We start from the raw sequence: 12,047 nt of genomic DNA, 5'->3' as shown, positions 1-12,047 counted from the left end.
TTTATTTTTTGTTAAATGAGAGGACACAGAATAGGAAATTCAAAACTTAGAAGGAAAATGTGTCCGCCTCCATCGTACTAAGTAGTATGACAAATTAATTTTGCTAGCATAATGTGCCTTAAAAATCATTTCCAAAAATGTTCTAATAGATTTATACAACATTTTATAAATATTTTGTTGGTGATGAGCTGTTTACCATTATACTGTCATTTTCAGCATTTACTAGGTGTGTCTCATTTCTCTTCATCTCTTCATTTCCCCAAAACAAGAGAGTATACTCCTCAAACTGTATAAAGTAGCTGCCTCAGATCATGATATTAACTTATGTGTCTTTAAGTCAGCATTCTCCAGAATCTAATTTAATTGAAATAGCTTTGCCTGTGTAAACTTCTCCTTTGTTTAAATAAGATTTCACTGTTTAGTTTTGCCTTAAGCAAATGCAGCCGTTTGTCCATAAAACATTAGATTAAATGTATAGACTAATATGAATAGCTTCTCATCATTCCACTTGGACAACTGGCGGTTGCCCCATTTGTAAGTATGTAGTGTAGTATGTTTATTGAAAACCAGGGCTCTGTCTTCAGCCTGCTTTGGGGGGGAAATAAATTTTTGGCAAGAAAACCTATTGCCTTACCATTATTGATATTAAATTTGGAAAAGACCTCCTGAGATTCACTCTTCAGATGCAGCTTCTAATGCTTTTGATACAGTGAATTATATAGGTATTTATTCGTAAAGTATGCTGAGTTTTTCTCTTTGTTTTATTACTGGTTTCCATTATAACCTGGCTATATTTGCTACCCTAAAAAAAGCTAAATATTTGGCACTTTATAGGAAGTAATGTGCAACAAATGCTATTGGGAGTTTTGGTTCGTTCCTTCCAATCCAACTGTGGTTTGCTTTCTGGTTTTCATTTTGATTATAGTAATTTTGAGGTATAATGCTTATTTTATGTGTGTTTGTTTTCTGTTAAGGTTAACATGAGATCCCCAATGGAGAAGGGAAGTGCCATGGTATTCTTATAATATGTGCATTTTTTTTTTCCCTGCTCAGGCAATGCTGGATGTGGCTGCAAACCAGGGCTGGCTGGTGACTGCCCTGAATATCACCAATCTGGTTCAGATGGTGATCCAGGGTCGATGGTTAAAGGACTCTTCTCTTCTTTCAGTACCAAACATAGAACACCACCATCTTCACGTTTTCAGGTAATAGTTGTAATTTTGCAAAGTAATTGGCTTTTTTAATTTCAAAAATAATATATTATTTACCTGTGTTGTCACTTGAATTTCATGTTGTGCCTAGGATATTGATTCTTTACAGTGAAAATGCCTGTTCCCAGAGGGAGACATGGCCAAGTGATATAAGGGTCTCAGTTGGAATTTGATCATCTACCACAAGCAGAATCACAATTCATTTTAACCTTCTCTTGTTTTCTATTTGCAACATTTTCTATTTCCATTTTAACTGCATTTATCCCTTTATAATATCAGCCTTTATTTTAAAAGATGTTATGAAAGTGCTTTGTGATGTAAACCAAAATAAATGACCAGTTTCCCTTATTGCACAGTAGATTTGAGGGATCTGAAATCCATAGTCAAAGGTAAATTGTACATCTACAAAATGTCCAAAACTGGGTAGTTACATATACTAGCAGCTCGAGATAGAACCCGTACTAAAAAGAAAGGTTTATATTATCGAGATAGAGCCCGTACTAAAAAGAAGGGTTTATGTTATCATCAGATTATTTAACCTGTAGGTCCTGTGTACATATCTGCAAATATTTTAGCAAGGAAAAGAACAGTACATATTACAAGTTAGATTGGCAGTGTCTAGATGAAAGTGTTGGTTTCACACCAGTGTTTCACTTCAGTTGAGAGACATTTTGCAGCTAAAATGTTGGTTCACAGTCATGTAGACAAACAGAACAGGTTGCCATCATGTACCCACTTCCTCTTGTCAGCTAGACTAAGGGGTGCACTCACTTGAGGCATTTAGATACAGATGCCAACCAGAACTTCACACACACATGTGGGTATCCTCAGAAAGTCCTTCAGTTGGACTCAAGTGTACTGGGTTCCAAGGCAGTCATTTCCATGGTGCTTGACTGAGTCCCCACCATCGGATGTCCTGGAAACTAGCAGGCACATTCAGAGAGTGAGCCACACCAGCTGCAGGTGACATGAGGGGAAAAGCAGACACCTCATGGCTGCAGTTCAGTTTCAGGAACCCTTCCAATATGGTTCTAAAAGTTATGGGAGTTGGGTTTCAACAGTAAAGTAGGTATGTAAGGGTACTGTTGCAACACAGCACACAGATCTGTTTTGGAAAGCTGCTTGGGGTCTAGGAAATTTGATCCCGTTCTTTGCTGTCATCCTGAGAAGCACTATAGTTATATGATTTCAATTGTATTTTTCTTCTTGCTATATAAACAGGAAATAGAGGTAAGATTTAGATGGACTATGTTCTTGGGACTCTGGCACTATTGTGCTATAAATCTCAAAGATTCCCAAAATGTACTTCTAATTGTATGTTCCCAACAACTTAAAAATGAAAACTTTATTCAAGTAATTATATTAGAGACATTTGCCTGCATCCATTAAAAAGATATACCAGGGCTCTAGTTCTGCGCTTTATCCACATGGAAGCACTAGTATACATTAGTGCTTTCCTATAGAAGCTCACCCCTATCTGTAAACCCTAAGTAGTTACTGAGCTCCCATTTGATTTACATCTTACGTCATCATAGCCCTACTGCCTTGGATTGATATATTAGGGAGTGCTGGCTGATTTTGAAACTTAATGATAATGGCCTTTAAAAAGTTGGATAGTAGTCTTAATTTTGAAAAACTGTCCTCATTAGGTAAGTTTACCTCATTAGGTGAACTTTCAGATCCCTCAGATCTACTCTGCAATAAGAGAAACTGGTCATTTATTTTGGTTTAGATCACAAAGCACTTTCATAACATCTTTTAAAATAAAGGCTGATATTGTAAAGGAATAAATGCAGTTAAAATAGAAACCATCAGGAATTCTCATTTGTGCCATGAAAGAATTAGTTGGTTAATGTTGATATTATTTCTCAGGAAATGGAGCCCAGGTATAAAGGGCGTACGTGGTGGGGGCCATGGCCTCATCGATTGCCTTCCTGAACTGATCCATGCCTGTGGAGGGAAAGACCATCTATTCAGCTCCATGATGGAAAATGAGCTACCGGCTGTAAAAATGAAGCAGGTCAGGACATTGTTTCTGTGTTTCAAAGCTTCCTTATTCTGTCTGGGAAATTATACCAAGAGTTTTCTAACTTAAAGCATTGGTTTTGGAGTCAGACTCACCTGGGTTTAAACTCGGTCTGCCATTTACTGTGATTATGAACATGGACACATCATACTTGTCTCATGAAGTTTTGTGAAAATTAAGCAGGATATTATTACGTCAACTGCTTTATGCAGTTCCTAATATAGAACAGAGTTCAATAGTAATATTAAAAATAATTACAGTAACAGTAATTAGTAGTAGCATTGGCATTATTGGAAGTTGATTCAGTATAATGCTGCTAAAGCTTAGAAAGGCCTACCGTAGCTTGTCCATCACTAACTAGGCTGCATTCCCCAGTTGGGTATAAATTTCAGTTGGGTAGATTTTCATGCAGTTCTCTCAGTTATGTTCTTATACCCTCCCTTTTTATTTTAATCACTTTATTGTTCCTAGATTCTAAAATATTTCTTCAAGTAAACTTCTTATTTGTATACCATGTAACTTAGAGAGAAAGCTAAATCTATGTTGTAAAAGACAACATAGGTCATTTCTCCAAACCGTCTTTGGAAAGGCCAAAAATATGAATGAACGATGCCAGAAATATTTGTCATATATAGACTTTTAAGTCTTAAGCAGTTTCACCCTAAACATGTCAAACATTCAGGATGTATAACGTAATTAACATATTGACTTGCAAATGCAGATATTACAGAAACTTCTAAACCACGTCATTCTTTTTTTTCCAGTGGAACTTAGTTTTGAGCATCTTAGAAATAAGTATTACAGGCATTAAAGTCTGATTGTTCAATTTCTGTTGAACTCAAAATTGACACAAAAAACAACTTGAATAGTCATAATAAGCGCCTACCTTTCTAAATTACCATCAAAATTATGAATAAAAACAATATATTTAAACCAAAACAAGGCTTCTGTTAGCAACAACAGATTTCTAACCTAACATACACTGATTTCAAGCCAAGTTTTAGATGTGATGAAAAATTAGAACATTGTTATAATTAGTTCAGGGAGAACTCAGAAGTAAACTTACTTAATTTATTTGCATAAATTGCCATTCTGTTATCTTTAAAACCAAATGCAAATTGGCTCAGTCTGATATGATGATGGTTATTTGGCTCAAAAGTGCTTCAATTTGCAGAGCAATCTGGTGTCGGCTCTGCAGTGAGGCGATCCCAGGTAACATACAAATCCTGAATTATTCCAGAAATTAGTATGTTTAAAGCATCAATTTAAGTGCTAATTGCAGTAGTAATGAGAAAAAGCAGTACGACTGTGAGATTTGCATCTTCTACCCCATCAGTATGCCTGGAACGGCTGCTGACTGGCAGAGGATTTGGCTGCTAATTAAATAATTGTATGCATGGCAGTGCTCTTGCCTGATTCAATAGATGAAGATTAATCCTCAGATAAATATGTTTGGCTGGTATTGAAATGTCTTAGCAGTTTCTTTAAAAATAGCTTATGTTTTTTTTTATATATATATGTGTGTGTGTATGTATACATACACACACCGAACAAATATATGTGTACACAACAAGGATGAAAAATAATAATATCAAGTGCTACAAAACAGATCACATATATATAAAACCAGATCTGACTTTTGGGAGCCTTGTAAAGTAAAATCCCAACGAGTTGCTAATAACTGAAAACATCTCTTGGTAACTAATTTAATAGTACAAGTAAAGAAACATGAAGTCTTGCTTCATGTGGTAAATGTTCCTTGTGTTGTCTCACAAAGTTAAATGCTTTACAGAAATTGTGTATTTAAGTATCCCTTGATCACTTTTCCACTCTGGCCAGGCTTAGAACATCAAGTGGTATAGCTTCTATCCTCAGTGACTATTGGTTCTAACAGGGGATAGGCCATCTGTTACCTTGAAGCACGGTGTAGACCATTCTGTAGACCAATAGCTTGACTATTTCAAGATCTATTCCAGACATAATTTCAGATTCACAAGACAAGTTATAGGATTGTAGGTGGATTGAAAATTTTCATGAGATTCACATTTTTTAATTCCTGAGGGGTAGTTTGATTCATCAGGGCTACTTCATTTCAATTAGGTATACTAGGCATCACTAAAGTCTTGGCAATCAGAACATCAAAGTCTATAAGGAAATCTATGGTATGTAGTTAAGAAGAAAAGAAAATACAAAATTAAAGTATTCGTGCACTTTTAAAAACTAATGTAGAAGGTAATGACTGATAAAACCAATTTATTGAGAAGTTTTCTTGACTGATAGTGATATTCTAAATAACTGTAAATGTTAGGAAAAGGTGACAGTGTTATGTGTTAACATTAATTTATTTCGTTACATCCTTTCTGTTAGACTTAGAAATTCATTTGTTCATTCATTTGATAAAGGTGAGCACTTGCTATATATATATACTGATTTCTCAAAATGTCTTTCAATTTAAAGAGCAAGAATAAAATTGGTAAAATATTTTCTATCCCTTTAATGGGCATCATTTTAATTGGTATTCTCAATATAATGCCAAAAATACATATTTATTTCTAGAAGGACCCTAGACTTACAGGGTTCCTTGTGATATACAAACATATAGAAATGTTTTCCTTTCAGAATAAATTTGGAATATGGACAAAAAAATCATTTTGTACAGTAAATAGTCAATGAATGATGCTGAGTGACATCAACAATTGCATCAGAGCGTTTTTTTTCTTGTCTTTATATCCCCAGTAATGCTCTCTGCCTTAGAAATCACATACATGTTAGACCAGATGCTTCTCTAAAGCAAACCAGCTCAAAAACAATTTTTTTTAAACTTTTTGTTTAGTATAGTCAATAGCCACTCAATATCTAGGCGAGATTTATAGTGAGGGAGTCATGTGACAAGTTTAGCAAATGACTAATAGTGTTTTAGTTGCTTTTAAAAGGACTTTAAACTAAATTTTTGTAAACTACAAAAATTAAGAGCACTATTTTTACCCACAAACAAATGAGTACAAAAAAACCTGGGAAATCTGAATACGAACTGTGGATTGTGTCAGTGTCAATATCCTGTATTAATATTGTACGTTAGTTTTGAAAAATGCTGCCATTGGGGAAACTGGGGAAATGGTGCACAGGATCTCTCAGTGCAGTTATAACTGCACTGAATCTAGAATGAATCTCAAAACAAAAGAGGTGGATTTTTTTTCAAAGTACAATTTCTTAATCACTGCATTTCACATTAACGCTTCCTTACTATCTTTTCTTCTGTTTTTTATTCAGGCATGGAATTTCTTATCCCACTTGCCAGTGATAGATGTTGGCTTAAGTGTTAAAGGCTGGTGGCATGACTCAGAGGAGGGACATGGTGAACTCTCTATCACAACTCTGACTTCAGACAAACGAAATGACAACAGGTGGATCAAATTGCACGCTGATCAAGAGTATGTGCTTCAAGTCAGCTTGCAGAGAGTCCACTTTGGGTTCCACAAGGTATAATGTTTGGTTTCCATTCTCAAATGCTTCACACCAGATCCCGGCATGCGCCACCACACATGTCTTTTATATTACTAATGTGTCCGTGTCATTCACGAATCCTGCTTTCTCAACTGGCCTTAAGCGGCAAGAGTCAGTCTTCTGGAACCAGTCAGTTCTCCTCATGTGCCATTTTTCAGCCCCAGAATATGCACCTCACATAATAATATCTTGCCTAGAGTACTGTTCTCATATGGTCTGTCTACTCAGCCCTGCAGAAGTTCCTGGAATTTGGAGTACAGATTCTCTGGCCCTACTTATCAGACTGGCTGTATCAGAATCTCAGAGGGAGAAATCTCAAGATCTGTACTTGTACCCAGCATCCCAAATAATTTTTAAGGTCATTAAGGTTAGAGCAGCACTGCCTAGCGGCGCTTTGAGACATAGAAACCACATGTAGCTAGGTCCACAGGAGGGCAAAGCTTTACCCCTCAGCTCCGTGAGTTTAAATAAGATGCTAAAGCTTTCCTGTGCCTCAGTTGCCACATCTTCCTGCTTCCTTCGCTGGAATGCACATGAGAACACTTCTGTCAATGTTCATAGAGGCCACATGTTCATTTTAAATTACTCTTGTCTTTGCTGTTACCTGTGACACAGAAACTTAAACATTTGTCCCTCTAAGAATATTAGTACAGCGCATGTGGGCAGATTGGTTTTTAGTACCATAATAATTGAAATAAAGAATCTGTCTTTTTTTTGACACTTTTTTTAAATTTTATTATGTTAATCACCATACATTACATCATTAGTTTTTGATGTAGTGTTCCATGATTCATTGTTTGCGTATATAACACCCAGTGCTTCATTCAATACGTGCCCTCCTTAATACCCATCACCGGGCTAACCCATCCCCCCACCCCTCTCCCCTCTAGAACCTCAGTTTGTTTCTCAGAGTCCATAGTCTCTCATGGTTCGTCTCCCCCTCCGATTTCCCCCTCTTCCTGTTTCGGCCCATGCTGTCAGTGGCACTCCCATGTCTAAAATAAGCCCTCAGATTAAGGAGGGCACGTGATGTGAGGAGCACTGGGTGTTTTACGCAACTAATGAACCATTGACCCCTACACCAAAAACTAATGATACACTACTCTATGTTTGCTAATTGAATTTAAATTTAAAAAATAAAATAAAATAAAATCAGCCCTCAGGAATGAGGTTGTTGTTCATGAGTACTGCCCACTCTGTTTCAAACACAGAATGGTCAGGAGCTTTCTGTCGTTACATCTTTTTAGCCCTGTGCCTTCGGGTCCCATCTCATTTAATTTCTAATTCTAAAAATCAGTCAGTGTAAGTATGAACTGATTGGCCTCTGATATTTCAGAGGCTTTAATATGAGCATTTTTAGATGATCTAATTTATCCCAACTTACAAAAAAAATAGTAATAATCATACAGATAAAATCATGGGGAAATAACTAAGATTTTTCTACCTTACTATTACTACTTAAAAATTAGATTTAAACATACTAGAAAAACTCTAAATTTCTTTCTAAATGCTGTAAAAATGCATTGCTCTCAGACTTCTCTTTTAAAATGTCTTAATATAGCATCTCCCTCTAGAATATTTAATGATGTCTGATTGAGAGCATGTCATTATTAGTAAATTTTATGCCATAATGTCATTGTCTTTAAGAATCACTAAAATAATCTCGGATTTCATAAAATCCATCTAAAGTAAAGACTTCAAGTGCTGCCATTATGGTGATGTAGGTTCTTGGATTGTGGTGATTAATGTATTTTACATATTGCTTGGCTTACAATTTCCCATTCCTCAAAGAAAGGATTTTTTAATATTGCCATATTAGAATATATGCTTTTTTATGTGAGTTTTATTCTTGGGTCGAGGGAAGGTATTTATATTATATAGTACTTATTATCTTGAGTTCCATGGTCTAGTCTTGATTGTCTTTTTTTCCCTAGGTATCAGTTTCTTGTGAATAAGGCTTTGGAAGATTTGGTTAACATGATTGTATCTCAATTCGTTCATCTGCAAATGGGGTATTAATATCACTTATAAGAATGATGTGAGAATTTACTAATTTGATATTAAGATTCAGGGCTTTCTGTTCTGAGCCAAATATTCTGGTGGTTATAGGCACAAAGTAGTATCTATAATGTGCTTCAAGAGTCCTGAAAAATGGTAGGTGATAGCATATCAAAGACACCAAACCAGAAAATTTACAACATCCCAGATAGATAAACTGAACCATATAGATTTATGGCCTTCAAGGAAAACAGCTTAGCCTTTTAACCACAACCAAGGAGCATAGAAAGTCTAGACATTATTAATGGTTTATCTTTTTTTTTCCTGGTTTACAGGGAAAGCAAGACAGCCACGCAGTTACTCCCCGATTTCCCAAATTAAAAGATGAAGGATGGTTTTTGATATTAGGAGAAGTGGATAAGAGAGAACTTATCGCTTTGAAAAGAGTAGGATATGTTCGAAATCATCACGTTGTTTCCATTTCTTTTTATACCCCTGAACTACCTGGAAGGTAAGCAGAATCTCACCACCAGAGTTCTCAAAGAATTAAAGATGTCTGTGGTTTTACATTTTGTTCTGTTTTTATGTTTTAGGTATATCTACACACTGTATCTCATGAGCGACTGCTACCTTGGCCTGGACCAGCAGTATGACATTCATCTCAACGTCACGCCGGCGAGCATTTCCGCACAGGTCAACGAGGAGGTCTGTGAGGCCTTGACTGACCTGAAAGTGAAGTAACCTGACCCAAACAGTCCGTTTGAGAGAAGTGGTTAAGAAGTCTGGCTGTTCATTCATCTAGACAAAGTCGAATTACTTGATGTTTGCCTTGGTGGAATCAACTTCTGACCTCAAGACACCCAGAAAATCGACAGTGGCCACAGTATTGACTCCAGCGACACAAAGCTAGCTGAGGTGGCCTTTTCACAAATGTTGCCTTTTTTAGTGTTGCCTTCATGGGTTTCTTGGTATGTGAAATGAATACACATGTAGGAGAACCTTTGTGTATATTGAGATGAGATTTAGGAATTACCCATCAAATTCTGCATCTCACAGTGTAATGTTTACAAGAATGTTGGTTTGTTTTTTTCTAAGGAAAACTACACTGAGGCATGAATGACAGTGTTAGGATTTGTTGTAACGGATTTCTAACCCTGCAGCCTAAAACACATAAGAGAAATCTGTATGGAGGCACATAATGTGGGTTGTTAGCAAAATTTATACTTGGATCACATGTAGTTTCAAGAATTTCTTATAGTCAAAAATGTTAATAATATATGATGTAAAATTATATTGCAGAGGCCAATGATGATAAAGACAACAGTATATCCTGATCTTAGAAAATGTGGATACTGTAACTGGTGGAAATAAAATATTGAGAGTGCCACTTCAAGACAAGCTGATTCAATTATCTCTTCTGCTTCCTTCCCATTTATTCCCCCTTACTCTTCTCTTCTTTTCACGACCTCTACTTCAAGACTTTGCTTCCATTCTCTTTCTGATGTATTTATTTACACAAGGAGAGAAGTACAGTCTAATTCATGTTGTAACATGGACAGACCACACAGTACAATTCTTCATCCTTATGCTTTCCAAGACAGGTCTGAGGCAAACAACAGAACATTTTTAACCCCTACAGGTAGGTTTTCACTTGTGATAAAGGAAGTATCTCTATGTCCATACGGTTTCCATCGCAAAAAATACTTTTTTCAAACTAAGATGTTGTTAGAATCCCATGTCCATATAATAATATACAGTCTAGTGGAATGAAATTCTATCCTTGGAAAGTAATTTCAGTTGTTTCTGGTCCTGTAATGAATTATTTTAAAATACTTTCTTTTTTTTTTAAAGATTTTATTTATTTATTTGAGAGAGAGAGAGAGAGAATGAGAGATAGAAATCATGAGAGGGAAGAGGGTCAGAGGGAGAAGCAGACTCCCCGCTGAGCAGGAAGCCCGCCCGATGTGGGACTCGATCCCGGGACTCCAGGACCATGACCTGAGTCGAAGGCAGTCGCCTAACCAACTGAGCCACCCAGGCGCCCTAAAATACTTTCTAATGTAACCACCTCAAGTACTAGAATTTTAAAGTTTTTCATAAACTGGAATATATTGCTTTTGTGTACCTCCTTTTCCATGCTGAAAAATAATAATAATAATAAAATAAGAATGAATAAAAGTAGGGTGGGGAGACCAGGCGTGCACTTTACAAAATTAAATCTGAATGACTAATAGGAAGACACTGAAGTCCAGTGGGTACAAGGGGTCTGAAGGGCTCTTGTCTCAGAAGTTTACTTCACATAAAGAGTTATTTCTGCTTTTCCTATGGTGGCTTATTTCCTAATTGAAGTTCATACCTTAACCACTGTTCTTGTGGAATTAAGTGAAAATGAAAGATTATAGACAAATGGTCACCAGTCTACAGGAAGCTGAGGAGAAACAGTCTCATTGTCTTCATGTTTATCAGCATCATCCCTTTTTGTTGAGAGATCATCCAGGTGTGGGGAGGTAGGAGATCTACTTCACTGGACATGTGACACAGGACATAAGAACAATAAGAAAGAATTTCTTCTGTCCCTCAGAGAGAGGGAAAAATAATGTGACTGATTAAATTCTAAAATTAAAAGTGATTAGTTTGCAATAAGGTGCAGAAGACACCAGTGAGGCAAGGTGTGCCTGGATGGAAACATTCCATTCCCAGTGAGTGATGAACACTATTTGTCTACGACTTTATTCTCGCTCATTACTCAACCAAAATGTTAGTGTTAAGTGTGCATTCTAAGAGGACATGTGCCAATATAATCAGACTAATTTCATATTCCATTCATATATTCCTCTGGATTTCATCAAGTTCAAATAATTGAAATGCCAGTTAGATACTCATTCTAGGTAGTATGTTGAGTACTCTGACACCCACAAGAATCAGAGACATATCCTGCCCTTAAGGCAGCCTGGTGATGAAAATAAGAGGTAGTTATAATAAAAGTAATGGCAGCACTGAGATATTATTTTTAAAAATCATGAAAGGACATGTAGGCTGAGATTTGAAGATGGTTAGCATTGTGAAGGCAGAGATGAAAAAACATTCCAGGTAGATCAGCATTAACAAAGGCTCTGAGATAGCCCCATCTCTAGGATGTCCAGTTGGTCTGCCTTTTCAGAAACATGAAAGGGATCAGTAGGCAAGAAGGATGGAAAAATCTGGAATGACCTTGAGTTAGAGGGTAAGGACAGCAAGTCTTATGTGTATACAGTACAATTCCTTGGCAGGTCACCACAGAAGATTATGACAATGGACCTTCTGAGAGT

The 12,047-nt window shown here is 36.4% G+C and overlaps 1 protein-coding gene across 4 annotated transcripts in view; it reads left to right on the top strand.

The window, feature by feature from the left end:
• Positions 1-10,846, top strand: part of ASCC3 (activating signal cointegrator 1 complex subunit 3) — a 332,162-nt gene extending 321,316 nt beyond the window's left edge. For all 4 annotated transcript variants that reach the window (XM_073893705.1, XM_025863078.2, XM_073893703.1 and 1 more), the window contains 5 exons: positions 1,054-1,205; positions 3,084-3,231; positions 6,508-6,717; positions 9,075-9,250; positions 9,333-10,846. In XM_073893705.1, coding sequence (XP_073749806.1) covers positions 1,054-1,205; positions 3,084-3,231; positions 6,508-6,717; positions 9,075-9,250; positions 9,333-9,480 — 834 coding nt within the window. In that variant the 3' untranslated portion in view covers positions 9,481-10,846. The remainder of the gene's footprint in view (positions 1-1,053; positions 1,206-3,083; positions 3,232-6,507; positions 6,718-9,074; positions 9,251-9,332) is intronic.
• The last annotated feature ends 1,201 nt before the right edge of the window (positions 10,847-12,047 follow it).

This window comes from Callorhinus ursinus, unplaced genomic scaffold (genome assembly GCF_003265705.2).
Source record: "Callorhinus ursinus isolate GAN/ISIS: 27379988/994484 unplaced genomic scaffold, GSC_fseal_2.0 scaffold6, whole genome shotgun sequence".
In the NCBI taxonomy this organism is placed as follows: domain Eukaryota; kingdom Metazoa; phylum Chordata; class Mammalia; order Carnivora; family Otariidae; genus Callorhinus; species Callorhinus ursinus.
Note: the sequence above shows the minus strand (reverse complement) of the source record. Positions and strands in the feature narration are given on the sequence as shown.